Raw genomic sequence first — 20,084 nt, forward strand, 5'->3', positions numbered from 1 at the left:
TAACCAGCTTGAATTTTCTTTTTTTGAACTGCATTGTAAAACTCTACCACCAGTGCACAAAAAAGCAGGCATGAATGCATGGTGAACAACTCCAAAATCTCACACAAATACACACACATTCAAACAGACAGAAGCGGGGATAAATACTGCAAACAAAATGCCATATGAAAAACAGCATAGTTTAATTCACAAAAGAACAACAACAAAACAATTCACATAATTAAGAACAAAAAAGACACACAGGACACACTGAATTTCCTTGAATGTGTGAAACGTCTCATTGTGTGATACGGTCTGCAATTGTACAGCAAGGCCTTCTTTTCATTGGACTTCCCACAATTCAGAAAAACAGATGTGCTAAGCAAACGTTTAGCACGAGTCCAATTGCATGAGAATTAAAATGCTCTAGATGCACAGGTATTAATGGTGGAACGGCATGTGTAACTGCATCAAACTATTCTAGTATGGACATCACAGTGCACACAGTCATAGGGACAACACTATAGGTATGTATGAAGATTGCAAGTTTTACTTGAAACTCCCTTCTCTGCATTTCAAAAAAAATGCACTGGCAGTGTCCTATACAGGAAGTACATTGACTGACTCAAGTGAATAATAATCCCTTTTTGTCTGTTATTTCCTAGTAACACACCAGTAAAAGGAATCCTAGGACTAAGGATGTTCTAACGATTGGTCGGAAACATGATTGGTCTGTAAAAAAGGGGACGGGTCTACAAAATCAGTAGGTGATGAGAAGTCTGGCTCCACCTCTGGTCTATACTGCACAGACTTGAATATTTGAAAATTAGCCACTATGTGGACTACTTTTTGCTTTTTTTTATTTCTATAGCTCAAAATAAAAACAATCACGTTTTCTACAGTCATTGGGGCAATATATTTTCACTTTTTGTCATAATGTGTATCTGGGAATTGACTAATAGAAATGCACCAAATTGACTAGTTTTTTCCCTTCTCCTCTAAAGTTGCAATGTATTAAATACCAAGTGTTTGTGTGATGGTGATGATTTAATTGCTAGTGGGAATGTATAGAGGCCTTGTGGGATATCTCTTACTGTGCAGCCTGTAGTATTGTATGAGAGCTTTCAGACATTAGGGAGGTAGGGGCCCAAATGAAAGGGTGCCGCATCAGAACTGGAGGGCAGAGACACAACCAGGGCATAAAGGTGACAAACTCCACAGGTGAGTTGCATTGTGTGCTCAAGGCATCAAGTTTCATTTGTAACAGGTTGCGTGTGCTTTAGGACATGTGCAGCCTATTCATAAACAGTTAGAACTTAAAAAGTAAACGTCTTGTGTTACAGCAGTACATCAATTTATGCCTTTCACCAAAACATCAACAATGTTAGGGAAAATATAGATTATGTTACTGCTGCCGGAATTTTATGAAGAGCACACCATGCAACCAAACAGCAAACAAAGGAATATAGGTAACATTTGATGTACATTGGGACAACTTAGACAACAAAGGTCAAGGGAACACTATTAAAAAAATACAAATAAAAACAACAACAACATAAACACTATTCAGTTAAAAAAAAAAGTGTAAACACATTCAAAAGAAAACTGGTAGTGGCTGACCTGCACAGTTATTCATAGGTGGCTTTAAAACGTCTAGGCATTTGCTAATTTAGTGAAGACACAATTCATCATACAGCAGTATTAATCTCATTCACAGAGGCTGTTACCACTGATAGAACGCTAAAAAGGACATTTGCACATTCTGGTACTGTACCGAGATTCTATAGAATCCTATGTCATGTGTTAAAAAAGCTGCTACTTTGCTTTTGCAACTGTGAGTAAAAAAAAGAAGAAGAAAACAAAAGAAAATGTGCTGAAGTACACTGACACTTTGTCTATTCACAGAATAGCAAACCGCTCGAGTTCAAGCAGGAGAACTACACTGGCATCCCAACGAGTGGAGGAAACCCAATACTGGACCTGAGAGCCTTACCGTGGGGAATTAAATCCACTGTCCACAGTCACACTGCTGGAGTCCATGCTGTCGAGGCGTGTGGAGTGGGCCGACTTCTGGCTATTGTTGCTCTCGCCCTCTTTGGGGCTGAGGAACGTGAGGTTCTTTTCAAACTTGCGCTGGAGATCTCGCTCCTTCTCGCGCTCGAGAAGCCACTGCATCGTCCCACCACCTTCCCGACCCTTTTCTTCTACTTTGTTCTTATGACCGGCACTCTCAGAATCATCGTCTGACACGTTGTAGTAGTCGAAGGTGGTTTCGGCACACGAGGCCTGCTCCTGCCCCGAGGTCGGTGGCAAGGAGGACAGCGGGAGAGGTTCATCAAAGTGTTCCTGGGTCTCCAGTACCTCTGCTGACTTGGTGTGCGGAGACTTGCGCATCGTACCAGGCCTGGAGAAGCTGCTCTCCACATAGTCTAAAGGTTTGAACAAAGACTCCTGGCTGTAAACCTCCCCAATTTTGTCCAAGTCACCTGAGTCTGGGTTGTGTTGGTGCATCAAGCGTCCATTGGGCAAAGGCTCGGGTGTCTGGTTAGGCACCGATAAAGTTATACTATTTTGTCCCATCGAGGAATCGTCCTTGTATTCCCCAAGATGGGGTGAGGTCAGAAGCGGAGCGGGTCGATCTGAAGGAATTCCCTTCCAGATGCTGTCTGCAAAATCGTGGCTGGATTTCGTAAGAGGGGAGGGAGCCGAGAAAGAGGCCTCACCCGATGCACTGCGTTGGTAATAGTCATCCACAAGCGTTTTGGGAGAGCAGGACTTAAGGTCATTGTAGGCCGGCAAGCTGTCTTTACTTTTGCTCTTTTCCAGGGGCCTACAGTGCATGGCATCCTCGGGGGTCCCCCTCCCAATATCAGGCACGCAAACGTCAGTATTTAACCTAGCAGCAGAGAGCATAGTGCGGGAGTAGTGGCTCTTTTGCGTGGACGCCCTCAAAGTTCCGTCGTCAGTGTAGTACCGACTCCTGTCGTCAGGACTGCACTCAAAGTCCTCAGGGGTGCCCAGGTAGGGACCCCCCAGGGGACCTTTGGAGTTGTCCATTGAGCGCGACCTCTCTTTGGCCTTGTCTGACCTCTCGTTTCGAGACTTCCTTTCTTGGGTGTGGCTATGGCTGCGGTGGACCTTTGAATGCGACTGTGCCCGGGACGGTTCTGGAAAAGGCATCTCTGTCCTCCTCTTGGCCAGCTCACCTGACACGTCCCATTCAGGCGCTGTAGTGAAATGCGACTCCACAATGTTCGGGTTGCTATGTACCATGTACTTTCCCCTGTTTCGCTCCATGGACATCATAGTCTCCCTTGGCGACCGCACCAGCGAAGAGCTATAGAACTTGTAGTCCCGGTCGTAGGATATATCCAGGTTGGAACCCTCAGAAGGGTCCCCTCTGGATGCACGCGTCTTGCTGTGACTGCGTGACTGCTTGCTTTGCTGAACCTTGCGGTGGCCCCGACCACGCTTTCCACGTGCATTCTGTTGCGCCGATGCGTTAGCTTTGTTCCTTTGGGCCTTCTCTTCTTCCAGGCGCTTCATTACAGCTGTATGCCGTGCCAGGTTCTCCACCGTTAGATCCGGGTTTATGCGCCGGATTATCTCCATCTCCACGTCCCGAGGAACGGCACTGGGTGTCTCCTCGTCCCGCAGAGGCCACTCCTCAGGTGGAAACTGGGCTGAAAACGTGGCCAGGTGTTTTGTTTTGTCCTTTTTGAAGCTTAACCTAAAGAGTTTCAGGCCGAACTTCTTAGACTGCTTCTCACTGCCTGCGGTACTGCTGCCTCCATCCCTTTGCTTGCTGCTGCCATCCGTTTTGAAGGCAAAGCTCAATGCGCTTTTGCTCTTCTCAGAGGATTGCTGAGGAGGTGGAGACACTGGGTATGGTGCCTCCTTGTGTTCCTTGGACCTCCTCTGTAGCGTGGAGGTGTGTGTGCTGGGCAGGTCTTCCCGGTAACTGTCGCTGTAAGGCTCGGCGTGGTTCTTGTGGTGCTGCCGCTCCCTGACGCAGCCTGAAGCAGAGGGTGTAACAGTGCCTGAGGGAGGAGAAGAGCACGGCTGTTGCATGGCCGCCGGGATCCTCTCATCCAGGTGGTACCACTTGCTGTTGGTTCGAATAAGGGAAGGTGTGATGAAGTAGGTCTGCGGGGTGACGATGAAATAACCCTCTGGAGTCGGGTAGATCTTACGTTCCCGGACGAGCATGTTGAGGGTATGGCGCAAGATCTCCAGGCTTGGAGTGGGCACACCTGCAACAAACACAAACATACAGAGAAAGTCAGAATCTGCATATCTATTAAGAACATTAATTTTCCTCACAAAGTCTTCACAAACAAATAAAAATGTGTGGTCCTACATGAAGTGAGCAAATGACAAATTACTGCAGAATACATGCAAATATACACACTAACTGTCCAAATGTTTGTTCACACCCCTTTTACTGATGGCATTTAGCAAGTTGCACCCATTGCTGACACAGATGTGCAAATGCACACACACACACACACAGAGGTTGTCTAGTCCATGTAGAGATGTACTGGCAAAAGAATAAGACCGATATGCATCAATCTTTAGGAACCACACAAAAATACTAGGCTTGGATTACAGCACAGAGCTATAGAGTAGTAGATTTGTGTTCTCTAGAATGGTGATTCTGCCTCCAACAGTTGGGGATGAGGTGGGGTGGTAATCATTTTACATGTTGGCTTCACTAATGCTCATCACTAAATGCAATCAAATCCTCAGCAATTCTCCAAAATCCAGTAAAAAGCCATTTTCTAGACAGTATAGACCAATCATTTTAGACAAAACCATAAATAAGCAGGTGTCATACTTCTGTCCATATAGTGTATGTACAAGTATGCCTATACATGAGCATGCACAATGTTCATTAAATTATTCATTCATTATTTTACCACTGTCTCATTCAGTGTTCCTAAAATAGGGTGCATTTAACGCAGCATATAGACATAGCACCGCCGGGTCTGCCCCGGCTGTCTGGTTCATTCGTCTCCAGCTCTGCTGCATACACATAGCGATGCTGCTCTTACCCTCTATTACATCATGAGGTGCTTACAGCCAACGTAGCATGATGCAACACTCCCGACTGCAGAAAAATGCATGGGGTAACGCACCATTCAGAACTGCGTACACTCAAGAGGGGAGACACCAGCAAACGTGCTTCTTTTTGTACTACAAATAATGCCACAATGGAGTATGTTGATGTTATCACTGCAAAGTGAAATAGAGAAGGTAGGTCTGATTGCAAGGCCAAGTTTCCTAGAGCCCAAGCCCTGAGCAGAGTTCTCTGACTGCTGTTGGAATTTTCTGGATATAGTTCTGCCAAATCTTCTTCAGAAACGCACTTCAACACACCTAAACAGTACATACGTATCGCCAATGACAAGGAATGATTTAAGTCGATTTTCTATTTGAGATCAGTTAGAAGCCTTTAGAATGTGTAGATCTCGGGGGCTGGAACAGGCACATTTGATGAACAGGGCTTTAGTAGACTTTGCTGATGTCTGTATTGCCATATACTCAGGTATTTATTTACTATCTTAATTTTTAAAGTTTATGCAAGATATTTAAAACCTAAATAAAAGCAAGAAATCCTAATTTGTACTCTGCAAATTAAAATTGTATTTGATGTAATACTAATAGCAGCTGTTCTTTACATTCATAGAAATGCTCCATTATGACGTGGAATTAATTCTTTTTTTACACTGATGTCCATCAAAAGTTAAGTATATTTGTCCTTAATTCTGTAATGCTGCTGTTTAAGAAACAAGATGTTAGTCTAATACTAATGTGATGGTTCAAAGGTAAAGAAGACTTTAGTGTATCATTGGTTCTCTGCCTAGACAGCATTCATAGTATGCGTATACACTATGTAGAGGACTGCTCCAGCAGTGATCTTTATGGCCTGGAAATGAGTTTCCTGAAATTACATCATGCTTGCTGTATCGATAAGGCGTAATTGATGTTCAGTCATATACGAGAGACACTATTCATTAAGGCTGTGAGCCACTGTTGCAAAGTGAAGATGAAACATATCACTGAGCTGTGGAGCAGTGGAACTGTGTTCACTGGAATGATAGAGCTCCATCCAATACTTTTGATATGAGTTAAGGTGGGGTGTTGTTCATTCAACATCCTGAATAATCCATCAGAACCAGAATTACATCCTCAGTCTTCATTTAAATACACAAAACAAACTTGAGAAAACTCTAGTAAACTCTAGTAGCCAGAAAAAACAGTAAAATGCTACAGCATCTTCTGGACAATATGCTTTTGTTGATACTGGGAAGCAGCTAATCATTCCAGGCTTTGAAGTCTACAAAATATAAATATTGTAAACAATGAATTGTGACCAAAGCTTTTCTTTTGACACTACATCCAAACTCAGCAGACAAAAAAAGCTAAAGCTATGGGAAGTAAACTGGGATCTAAATGTCCTTTCTCTCCATCATTCACTTCCTTAAACAAGTAACCGGTCAACCCCAGCTGAACCAAACCAAAGCTAAACATATAACAGAAGGAGAACTAACAGCACAACGTGTGAACAGAACAGCAACACTATCCATTAATTATTGGAAATCTTCAGTGAGATCACTGGTGTCATAGTTCTGAGTTTATAAGTAGTGAAGTTGTAAAGTAGAAAAGTGTGTGCTTGATATGGCTCACAGAATTTAAGAGCTCTTTCCCACAGTGTAATCAGTCCAAATACAAAAGGTCATAAAACACTGAATACAGTTAATGATTAATTATGTCAACTGTTTTATTAAAAGAGAGAGAACACCAGCAGAAGCATTGCATCTGTCTCTGCATCTGGCTTCTCTCCGTGCACAATCCAGTGTGTGGAATGTTTTCACTTGGCTAACTAAATTAGGGTTATACAGCTCACATGTTTTAAAGGATTTCAGTGCTATATTGCTTGTGCTTGGTGAAACTTCGAGGCTTGTGATATGGGAGGAATAAAATAGTGATAAAATGTGTTTGTCATTGTTAAAAAAAAAACACATCTTACTCATCACAAAACAACAGACCTACACATATGTTTTAGGTTAGGTTATAACCACAATCCTTAACCGTAGATGGAAATAACACAGAACATAGACTGGCCTAATCAATTCCACATATTTGCTGATTTTTTTAAGATATCTCTGCAATAACAACATTTTTGGTGATAAAAAAAGGCAGAAAAATATTTAATTAATTTCAGGAACATTCAACTGCAACAAAATAAATGGTAAAGTTGTGTTAGTATAACTGTTTCGAACATTCAGTAGAGACTGAAAGAAACTTTGTAATAGGAGTGTGCCATATTGTATCGTACGCAATGATATCGCCAACATTTTTGAATATCATGAACGATATTATACCCTGAAATATTATGCCTCATCACCCACCCCTCATTATCACATCAGGGTACTACTTTTTGTTGTTTTAAGCAAAATAATAATTCACACTGTTCTCATTTCCCATTATATCTACCAGAGACAGATTATATCTATCCAGTAACATTTATTTTACTTTAATCCTGGATATATAAAGATTGGATATCTGGAGTGCATTATTAGTATCATGACATTCTGGATCATTGATTTCTGTTACAAATTTGACAAAATTCTTATATTGCTTAATATCTCAGTTAGGGGTGTGCCATATCATATTGTATGCAATAGTACATTTTTTATTTTTATTTTGTTGCAGTAGTGTATTTTTTATATCACCAAGAGATATATTTATTGAGGAAATTATTTTTTAAGGCCATATAGCCCACCCCTACTCTATAATCTTGTTTATTTTGTAAACAACAATGCCTTTTCAAGACATCGTTATTAACTAAGATTTTGTATAAAATAATAATAATAATGTTACAAAATAATGCAATGTAATAAAAAACAAAAAAGTTTTAGTGTATGTAAATAAACTGCAAACAAACAATTATGCAAAAAACACCCATAAAATAGCACAGTAAACAGCTAAACAAAAAGATGACTTTCAAGAAAAATGCCACTATTATCACAATGTGGATTTTATCATTATTCCAAAAATGACAACAATATTATGGTTGACAATACGATATGGCACCCCCTAGTTGCATGCTCATGCATGTACACATCTGTGTCAGTGGGTGCAACTTAAGGTAGCTGAATGCATTCATTAGAAGGGGTGTTAACAAACATTTAGATGTATAGTGTTCTAAGCAGACTCTTATCCACAGCGCAAGCCAGCTTGGGCACATGTTATGGTAGTAGAACTTGCAGTTCTGTACTCCCCCCACAAGTTCAGCTGTCTAATGAGACAGTTGCTAATGCTTTTTTGAGCATATCCTATATATATATTTATATAGAGTATAGCTGTACTGAACAGCTGTATGTGATACAAAAAGTACTTGTAAAAACACATATAAAAAACTAAATATCACAAGATTAAGTTTGTCACAATATGCCATATTTCACCATACTGACCACAGTTACCTCACCTGCCTGTCTGCAGTTCAGAGCTACAGTGTGTGTATGTCCCCGCAGTCAGTCTACTTAACACTGTTAAATCTTCTCTGAGCAGCTGATCTCTGCTCACCTCACAATCACTCTCACACCTGCCTCAGAATGATCTCACAGCCGAACAGTGAGTATACGAGTGTAAACCTTTGGACTTTTTACAATGTGATATAGATAGAGGTGTGAGAGTATGTGTATTCATCTTGAACTGTTAAAGTATGGAAGTAACAGCTGCTGCCATATGGAGCATATATGCAGAAGCGTTTGTGTGAAGAGATATGTGTTAGCATGTCAGCTATCGACTGAACTATAACAGCAAATCATGGATAGTGATAGATTAGACGAAGGCAATGGGCCTTATCTTACATCATGAACAGGGCATGTTGCGATGATCATTGTTATCTGACAAGCCGACAACAGTCTATTTTCACAACTTGCACCTGTGCTGTTAAAATAGTGAGTTTAGGAGTTTAGGCGTGGTGGTCTAGAAGTGAGGTGTGTTCAGGTACATTTCTGGCTTATTGCCATCTTGGCAACGGAAAACACAGGTGCGCCACAGACTGATATAAACAGTTGACTGACCGGCTACGTAGGTTTGCCTTGTGTACACCCCAACTCAGCTGTCCAATGACACTGTTTCTAATGCTTTTCTGAGCATATCCTGATGTCATATAAAAAGACAGGCTCAGTTTAATTCTAGAGAACTTGTTAAAAGAAATCATATAAAATGACATCTCAACTCAACTCAATTTTATTTACTAACCACTTTAAAAACAACAAGAGCTAAAACAAATTGTTGTACAAAGATAACTATAAAACTTAAACAAACATTAAAATAATAAGACATGGCAAAAATAACAGTAAAAAGTAATTAATAAAACAAATAAGAAAGTAAAAACCCTACCAAAACAAGATCAATTCTCATTTGGGGTCAAAAGCTAAAGAATAAAAACGAGTTTCAAGATATATAATGTGATATATAAACTAAATATCACAATATTAAGTCACAATAGTATGTCACAATAATCCCACTCAGCTGTCCAATGACACAGTTGCTAATGCTTTTCAGACTGATTTAAACCCTGACAACAGTTACCCATTACATACACTCTAGGACATATACACAAGGACGCTCCGCAGTAACCTTTAAAGCGTGAACGCGCAGGTCAGTTTTCTCTACTGAGAAACTTAGTAGTGCTGTGCCATTAAAATCACAATGCAGCTGGCTCTTAAAGAGACTAGCAAGTGATACACTGTTTTTTTTTTCACGCTATGCCCAAAACCCACCCATGATTAATTAAGATATTTAGTATATGCCCTTTTGCACCTTTACAAATAATGCAAGGCATATTTTTTGCATCCTCATGATACCAAACACACACTGACACACCCTAAATCAAGCTGTTCAGTGCACTTTTGACAGCTCGACTATAGATTGCTAAAATAATGCCCAATGTGTCAGTTGGTAGACAGCTATAGAGTGTATTTGTGGAAACACATCCAACATGCTAATATTTACACAACTCAAGCTGTACTGCTACCTTTGGATGGGAGCAAATTGTAACCAAACTTGACTGTTTGTTCAAAATCAATAAAAAGAAATTGCTCCCCAATATATTTAACCCTCCTGTTATGTTACGGTTTAAATTGTCCTGTTTTAAAGTTTTAAGATCTAGGAAAAATAGTTAAAGTATTTTGACAGTATGAAACTTATTCCGCTTGCCTTAATTAGTGTAATCAACATAGAATATAAAAGTTAATCTCACATATTTGCAACCACCCACTTCAAAAACAAAAAATATAAACAAATTGCATTGTTATTTTTCAATGTTATATAAAACTATTGTGTTTTATATGTTGGCCTTTTAAAAGTAATAAAGTAATGAAGTAGTAAAACATTAAAAATATAAATCTACAATATATACCCCTCTAGCCCAAAGCTAGCATTAGGCTTTTTGTCAAAAGGTTTATGTTTATCTGCTTTAGAGACTACTGCTCTATAGGGACTAGACAAGATGTGTGGGTGTTTTGCACATGTGTGTCAGCAATGTGTGTGTTTCTCTTTCTTTCTCATTTCCCACTCCTTAAAATACAGGACAATTACTGACCCTTAATATAATTTTACCGTTTATAGCCTTTATCAGAATTCAAATATAAATAAATCACATACTAATTAGGCTAACAAGGAACGAAAGCTAGGTAGAAAATGTCTCACGACAGCTTTATTTCATCATTAGCTATGTTAATCATAACATTGCAAAAGCAGCTCTGTCAGTGAAAATGTCAAACTATGACATCCCTTTTCTTAACAGTGTAAGTGTGTCTACTGTGTTAACCTTTCCTTTACATGATTCCATTGGATATGTTCCTACATTTATTCAAAGATACCGTAAAACACATTTCTAACCGCTTATAGAAATAATAATTATGCATTTTTAACATGCTTCTGCATTGGTCAAACACCCTACAGTTAATCCTGTAGTTTCCATATCATTCACAAACCACAAAATAATTTATGCCTCCGTGAATCTATATGTCTAAAAGCAAGCGCAGCAGCCCCAGCAGAGAGAGCAGCTGTTATTTAGTGCAAAATGCTGTGCAAACGGGCTAATTATAGAATGCCGACAGAGCTGAGGTCACTGCAATCGCTAAACCATTATGTATTATGCCCAGAGTGTTTCTAAATTCACTTCACTTCACTTGGTACAGCAAGGATGAATACAGAGTAAAACGTAGTAAATGAGTGCAAACCAGAGTGAATAAAACATCCGTAGGCTTGCACTAATCCACAAGATCATGACTATCCACTACTATTTACAATGATCTTGCTAAGGCTCTCATGGCTGAATGCAATCAAATTCTTACCGTAATAAATCACCATCTGATAGAAAGTCTTCCCCACTAGAGGCAACAACAGCCTCTACTGATCTGGGGAGGCTGTCCTCTAGATGCTGGTATATTGCAATGAGGATTTGACTGCATTAGTGATACTGTTGTTGAACGATCACTTTTGGATCTCAAATGCCAAAGGTATTGGATGAAGCTCCATCACTCCAGAGAACACAGTTCCACTGCTACACAGCTCGATGTAAGGGGGCTTTATATTCCTCTAGACGATGCCTGACATTGGGCATGGTGACCTCAGGCTCATGTGCTCTAAAGTGTTTTATTCTGTTGGCAATGCTTTTCAATGGAGACAATGCAAAGCTGTGTTAAAAGCATGTGTCAGCAAAGGGTGGATGACGATAAACAATGTGAATTTATAATTTAGAAGGTGTGGCTGGATACTTTCGGCCAAACAGTGTACGGTTAACGTACCTGTAATACTACTGTACTTTAATGGGATGCCCAATTGTAGCAATTACTGATCTAAGGACACAATGTTATAGCTATTGTGGTGTACTCCAATTCAGTCTAAGCACAGGCTTATCGTATTTTTCGCACTATAAGGCACACCAAATTTTAAGGTCTATTATGCAATGCTAGTAAGAAACAGGGGTGTCGCCATGGTTTTCTTTCATTTCAGCAGGTCACTGTAATTCTTAAAAAATAAATAAATAAAAACATTTTCTTTTCAAGTCAAACGAGCTGCGGTTAGCGGCTAATACTGCCCGACAGCGCTACACTAAGGAACCCCTAATGTTCTGGTAAGCCAGGGTGATATTAGCTAGCAGTTCATCCCACATAGCTTGTTTTAAAATGGTAAACACGCAGACTACAGGCCGATATTACTCACATCTGAACAGAGAAAAGCTAGCACTTAGCGTGGTTACCGGGTAATGGAGTTTACTTAGTAGCAGCAGGCTGGAGGCCAATAATACTCACCTCTGAACGGCAAAAGAGCTAGCGCAGTTAGCAGCTAATGCTAATACTGCTTGAGAAATAAATGGAAACTCCTGTAAAAAACGCTGCACTTAAGTTAACTGGCTTTACTGCTCCTTACAAACTGACTGGTAAAGTTCATCTATAAGGAACAACAGATTATAACTGACGATTTTTGGGAAAATTAAAGGATTTTAAGTGCGCCTTATAGTGCAAAAATACGACTTGCATATTTCAGTGGCTGTATTCCGGCCTAAGTTTTGACATAAATGCTCTGGTGTTTTGTTTTCATAAAGCAGTGAGTGTCATATGATTAAAACAATACAGTACCTGGGAAGCATGTTGCCAGGTGCTCGATGAGTGTCTCCTGTGTGACCGTCTTGCGGGCAGAGTTCATGGCCGAGATGGCCAGGCACAGGATCTCTCCCAGTGGAATGAACTGGGACTGACTGATAGGAGACATGCTGATAGGCGACACATCACCTGCAGAACAAAAACAGAGGGTCAGAGGTCAAACTTCAGCAACATTAAATCAGAAAGCAGGTTTAGGAAAGTGTGTTGAGTATGTTGGAATTCAAATCTGTAAGAAAAACATTATGTTAAATGTTTTTGCATTCTATGGTAGAGTCTAGAGGACCCTAGTGTTAGTGCAACAGTGTCTACAACCCCATTCCAGTAATTGTTTCAAACCAGTAACGTAAAAAAGCCCTTTTGCACAAGTCTGAAACTGATGGACTGCGACACTAGTTTGAGTTTATGTAGGTGCATTCTTGGCTGTTCGTGCTCCACAAAGAACCCTCACCTGCTTCCCTCACTCAGACTGCAACATCATAACATGGTCATTCATTTCAGCATTCAGAAAGAAATTAAACAGGTTCAAATAAATGAAATAAAACCAACCTCCAGTGGCAAAAAGCAGAATTAGGATAATAAGATATTAAAATGAGCTCATCCAGTTTACGTCACCCAACAAGACAGAAATAGTACTGCCTTGCAAAAGGTGCTTTGATATATTGCAGTTTCATTCTCATTCTAATTAGGCCATCACCAAAAGTGTTGCAGAGTAGTCCTGTGCTGAACTTTGGGATTAAGAAAGTGTGCCAATTCCAGCCTTTTTAGAGCTTGGCCTTCTTTTCTGGTTCTAAAAAGAAGTGTCTTTTGTCTATTACCACGTTTATCATCCCACTGGGAGATCAATATGTGCAGGTCTAATACTATTGAGGAAGTTCCATAAAATACAACAGATAGTCTACTCCAGAATTATAAATTAATAAACTTATAAAAACTATAGTTACTGCAGATTCATACATGGTGTTGCCAGTAATCACTTACTTCACATTCCCAGGTAAAACTGATTTAGCTCAAATAGGGCTTGAATAAAAGTTACACTTATATAGCACCTTGGAAGGTTTACAACAACCAACATATTTATTCAACCAACATACACTGGTGACAAATAGAAGCCAACTGCACGCAGCGTACCCTCAACTAAAAACAACTGTGCCACTGTAGGGCATACAAACATACACACATTTGCACACATACAGGTGCTGGTCAACGAATTAGAATAATTTGAAATAGTGCAATCATGAAATTCTTTGAATGCATTTTTTGTGCAGAAAGCAAATCAGGTGTTCACCTCACCTGTCCTACTCGTTAGACTAATCACAGAACTCGTTACCTGGAAAAAAATTTGCTCAGCTGAGCTTTCCAAAAGGCCCATTTAGGCCATTTAACTGTGACACTGTTGTTTTATTGAATTAGAATAATGGAGAAACCGTTTCATTGAATTAGAATAATTTTTATTATAATTACAATCATCACTTTCTCAGTATTTTGTGGCTGCCCCCTTGGCTTGTATGACTGCCTGAAGTCTCCGCGGCATCGATTTGACCAGCTTGTCGCAAGTTTCCGCACTCACAGCTTCCCAGGCAGTGGCGATTTTCTGCTTCAGTTGGTCCAGCGTAGTAGGCTTTCTGTCGCGAATTTTCCGCTTGACGATGGCCCAAAGGTTTTCAATGACATTGAGGTCAGGCGAGTTGGCCGGCCATGCCAAAACTTCAAGCTGTTTTTCAATCTTTGGTCGACTTTGCGGCATGAGCCGGTGCAAGATCCTGTTGAAATATGAAGTCTTCTTCGCCGAACTGTTCCTCAACAGTCGGAATCAGGAACGTTTCCAGAACATCTTGATATACGGCAGCATTGACAGTCTTCTTGAGGAAGCAGAGTTTCCCTACACCTCGAGCGGACATGCATCCCCAGACCATAACGCTCTGGGGAAACTTGACGGATCTTTTCACGCACTCGTGGTTGTAGGTTTCGCCACCACGACGCCAGACACGAGGACCTTGGTCACCGAAGGAGATGCAGAAGCGTGATTCGTCACTGAAGACCACTTTCTGCCAGTCTTCAGCAGTCCACTCGCCGTGTTCTTTGGCCCACTTCAACCGTTTCTCCATTTGTTTCTTGTTCAGCATCGGTTTTACTGCTGGAACGCGAGATTTGAAGCCGAGTCGAGCATTAATTCTAATTCAATGAAACGGTTTCTCCATTATTCTAATTAAATAAAACAACAGTGTCACAGTTAAATGGCCTAAATGGGCCTTTTGGAAAGCTCAGCTGAACAATTTATTTTTCCAGGTAACGAGTTCTGTGATTAGTCCAACGAGTAGGACAGGTGCGGTGAACACCTGATTTGCTTTCTGCACAAAAAATGCATTCAAAGAATTTCATGATTGCACTATTTCAAATTATTCTAATTCGTTGACCAGCACCTGTACATATACAATAATTCTTACACACATGTTTTTAACTGTACCTGGAGAAAACACAGAAACTCCACCCAGATAAGGACTTGAACCCAAGACCCCAACATGGAAACACAAATATTCTTACCACCAAGCTACCATCCACAAAAAAAAATCAGTAGGCAAGTAATTTCATTGTGTTGGACCATCATGGTTTGGACACACAGGTAATGGTGCACAGATCTTTATTGATGATGTAACTGCTGAACAGTACAATGATTTCTAAGGTGTACAGCACATCTTGTCTGTTCCAGTATGCTAGAAAATGTGTCTGTGTTCCAAAAATATGGAAGACCCTGTATCTGCCCATGCTGTAAATTCTGAAATGTAGACATTGGGTATATTTCTTTCCGCAATATCAATACAAGCGGTGTCTATTCTCAGTGACAATGTCCAATCACGACAAAAAACAAATTCCCTAACGTCATCCAACGAGCACACAGGATGAGCAATTCTCTGCCAACAGGACCTGGCACCTGGACCCTGGCTTTGAGGATCCTGGTCAATCTTCTCACACAGGCGAAGTGAGGACAGAAACAGCAGGTTAATGCACTGTCCTGGCCACTGCAGAGAAAGGCAAATCTGATTAGCCCAAAACGCCCATGTGAGCGGTGAGCACACTAAACTTCTGTCCATGTGCGCCGAGGGTGGTACGATCAGGGCAACAAGGGCGGAGTGAAGTAGATTAAAAAATAATGAGCAAACAGATTGTCTCCATAAACCTGATTTGGCAGACACCCCTTGAAATCAATGCATTCACCTTTTTAACCTGCACCCATTGCTGGCACAGATGTGCCAACGCACACAGCTACACTAATGCCAAAAGAATAGGTTTCTCTCTAGCAGATAAACATGAACCTTTAAGCATAATGCGCAATGCCCAGCATGTGCTAGAGGGTTACCAAGCTCCCCAGCATTCATCTTTGGAACAGTGGAACTGTGTTCACTCCATCCAATAATTTTAAGATGAGTTAGGGATGAGGTGGAGATCAACCAACATCAGGACCTCACTAACATTTGTCACTGGATGCAATCAAATCGTCACAGAAGTTTTGTCTGGACAATTGAGTGGATGTCCCAATACTGTCCATCAAAGTAATGTAAGGAAATTAACATAACAAAAAAGGTAAACAAAATACAAACAACCGATTTCTTTTCAAAAAGTTACAGTGTGTGTCTCTTCAGACACTTCATGCTTATTTCATGTTATGCTAGCATTGGGCTAGTGGAATTAACAGCACTGTTGACCGGGCTTGGAGAGTCGGGTTAGGGGCATTAGCGGCGCTGTTGACCGGGTTTGGAAAGTAAGGTTGGTGGCATTAGCGGTGCTGTTGACCGGGCTTGCAGAGTCGGGCTAGCAAAATTAGCTATTTAGCACTAGCTAAAATGACCCAATGTTTTCAATACTACACCTAACAGCTAAAATTAATTTAAACTGAAAGCAATTACCATTAAATACAGCCTGTAATTACATTATCCTACCATTTAGGCTGTATAACAACAATTTACCAAAAACATAATGTTTATAAGCCATTCATGCCGCTAATTGAAAAAAAGCCAGCTAGCTTAGCTGCTCTATATCGTTCATGGTAAAACGTGGTAATAGCTGAAGATTTGTGGTCCATGCCATTGTTGAATGTGGACTAGATATCAGTGTTGTACTCTGTCTTAAGATTCCACTGTTCTGACTGGAAAAATGTTAGAAACTTTTTTCACTCAAATTTATTCAGGTCATTGTGCTTTTTAATATTGAGCTCTAACAAATTTTACTTTTTGTTACAATTGCAATATATCATCTTTCAAAAAGTATCACAATATTTTACAATAAATTGAATAACTATTATACCCTAATACAACTAGCATCATCAAGAACTTGCTAATATACAGCCTTAGAGCTAACACTTCATGATTAATGTACATACTGATATCCCATGACATTTGGCATTCCAGTGTACTAATTAGTAATGTGGTATAAAATTTATCGCAGAGGTTTGCATTCAATCCAACACTACGTTCCACTATGTTCTCTTCACCCACAAATAAGTGTTTCAGCATGTAGTAAAGCACATGGTCAAGAATTCCAGCACATTATGTAATTTGGACAGTTTTGGCTGCGGGACTGTCCAACTAAAACAAAGAACAATACAAACTACTCTGAGCAGAGTGGCGTTTAGCCCCACCAAGAAAATAACAGGACACTAATAAGAGACTAATATAACAGCAGGAACACTCAGAGAGAAAAGCAGCATGTATCAGTTGATTCTGTGTTGTGCCACACAAGAACAGATCCATTCAGCTGAGCTCAGTGCAGAGCGGTTGTTTTCTCTGCCGTCTCTGACTGTTTGATCAGGCTTTGATCAGGCTGACAGAGCTCTGAGCTGAGTGAAGCCGGGGATTGTATTCAACAGGAGGATGATACCAACTCCCTGCATTACAATAGACACAGAGAGAGACAGAGAGATAATATTCACTCTGAAAATCCTGGCTGGCTGCAATTAGCATACGACTGGGGGTTCAAGAGAAATGTATATCAATATCAACAAGAAACAAACAGAAGTAATCACTATAAATAAATATTTTGTGTAAAGAAAATGTATACAAAATAACACAAAAAACATTTATACATTTTGTGCATCCTCAGTCAGATCACATATATAGTTCAATTGTCCCTAGAGGATTTTCTTTTAGCCAATTTTGACCTTGTTTGCATTTGGTTCAAGTTGTTTTTTGCCCCTTTTAAAATGTTGTGAAATAAAATAATAAATATTATATATTTAACAAGTTAAGGCAAAACTGATATTTTTGGAGATTTTTGGAGTCTATGTGGAATGGCACTTACCAAAGTTATGGCACATTTTAGTAGATATGTTTTATGTTAAAAAAATTGTTTAAGTAGTAGCAAAGAAACAGTATGTGCAGACAAATGTCATATTTTAACTGAATGTTTGGATTTGTTCACTTATATTTACTCATAAAATCAACAATAAACATGGTGAAAGATTTTACAAATTACAGATATTACTATAAACTAAACTGTCAAATGAAAGATAACAAAATAAAACAGCTCACATATTCAAAGGACTAAAAAGGGCTACAAGGACTACTGTTTATTTACTTACTGTCACATAAAACCTTTTCCTTTTTTTGTTTGTTTTTCATGTTTTTCCTCTTTTGAACCAAGTATTTATTTTTTATATTGTCAAAATGTTGTGATAGACGAATCAACAGAAAAGCTCCAAAATGACCTAAAAAATAAAATACTTAATAAAGTACATTTTACAGAAGTACAGAAACTTTTTTTTATCTTCTTTAAAGTTGATATTTTGTAGATATATTGGTCTATATTGTCAGAGCTGCCATATTGAACATAAAAAATCTCTGCTCTAAAATTCTCTGCAGAATGGAATACTACACTTATTTTTCTAAATGTGTTCACTTAAATTATATTAACTAAGTAAATAACAAAAGGGTAATTTGGTTTGTCCAAACATTTGCAGATGACTGAAATGATAGTCCTTGACTGAAACAGCTCCCAAATTCAAAAGACTAAATATTGAACATTTCTTTTCCAATACTCAGAAGGAACTTTTGATTGTGGCACCAGGGTGTTAAATATGCTAATATATTACAACTTAGTGGAAACTACTAACAGATGCTTAACTTGATTTTCTAGAATGTGAATGATAAAATCTGACAGCTTTTCAGACAGTAAGATTTCAAAAGAGAAATATAGATCCTATCTGGCCTCCCGGACCATTCAAGGATCAAACACACCACTCAATTCTGACGCAATATCAGCCAAGTTAACTAAAGCCACCTTAAAAAAGCACAGAAAAATCGAATCATAGCACCTTCAGAGACGGCAGTGATATCCGAGGAAGAGGGAAAAGGAAAAAAAAAGAGATACAGATACACAAAGTGGAGTAGACATTGTCCAGAATACTGAACAACCACTCAGTCTGAGTATATTACTAAACTATTGTTAAAGATGTTATTATTATATTGCTTCCTAAATCATTTTACTTAAAAACAACATTAAAGTTGTAAAAAGAACTATTTTTAAAGAAGCACTTCACTCTTTTAGTTCAGCATCTAGAAGTGGACTACCATACTTAAGCTACTCAAACACTCACACAGCTAACATCTCACCACACAGTGTGTGTGTTCAGCTGTTTCAGGACAGTGTTGTTACAGTACAAGATCATATTAATTATTTTATTCTCACTAATACTATCTGCTTCCGGCATTAATAAAGTTCTATAACAGAACATAAAATATTAATTGAACTGTGTTTTAACTGTGTGTAAATGTACTTGACTATGTGATTTGTGTTCATACTGATCCAGTCAGGGAAAAAACATTATGTATGCAAATTGTAATTTTACAGGAAATAGAAAAAAACTTAACTACTGTATTTTAAAACAGTTTGGAACATTTTCTATTCTATTGGTCCATACATCATGAAATAAACAAATACCAGATTAACATTTTGTAAAAAAAAAAAATGTTGTCATGTTTTGTGTGAAATAAATAATATTTTTAGATCATATGTATGTCAGTTTGTTACTGTTTAACTCAAATTTGTTGACTTAATTAAACATTTCACAGGAGAAGGAACAAAAACTTCTAAACTTTTAATGGAAATTAATGTAAACATGTTTTATTTCACTGTATTTTGTAGCATTGGTCAATTAATCTTAAAAGTTTGATACAAAAGTTGATACAAAACATGTTTGAATTGATTGAAACAAATAAACTTCAAAAATGAACAAAAATAGAGATGTACTTGGGAGTAAGAGAATTAAAAACATATATTTAAAAGTATGCCAGTTGTTAAGAGGCTATGCCTGGTTTATTATTATTAAGTGACTTCTATAAATGCAATGGACCAGAATTTAAAAAGATTTTAGTCCTTTTAAAGCATTTCCATTGGTTCACTCATCAGAAATTTTGACTTAATGAC

The 20,084-nt window shown here is 39.0% G+C and overlaps 1 protein-coding gene across 4 annotated transcripts in view; it reads right to left on the reverse strand.

Moving 5' to 3' along the window:
- The window catches only part of stox2b (storkhead box 2b), an 86,712-nt gene that overhangs the window by 7,276 nt on the left and 59,352 nt on the right, over window positions 1-20,084 (reverse strand). For all 4 annotated transcript variants that reach the window (XM_007253591.4, XM_022672017.2, XM_007253592.4 and 1 more), the window contains 2 exons: window positions 12,645-12,797; window positions 1,973-4,232 (listed from right to left, as the gene is read on the reverse strand). In XM_007253591.4, coding sequence (XP_007253653.2) covers window positions 1,973-4,232; window positions 12,645-12,797 — 2,413 coding nt within the window. The remainder of the gene's footprint in view (window positions 1-1,972; window positions 4,233-12,644; window positions 12,798-20,084) is intronic.

This window comes from Astyanax mexicanus, chromosome 2, assembly GCF_023375975.1.
Source record: "Astyanax mexicanus isolate ESR-SI-001 chromosome 2, AstMex3_surface, whole genome shotgun sequence".
NCBI classification, from domain to species: Eukaryota; Metazoa; Chordata; class Actinopteri; order Characiformes; family Acestrorhamphidae; genus Astyanax; species Astyanax mexicanus.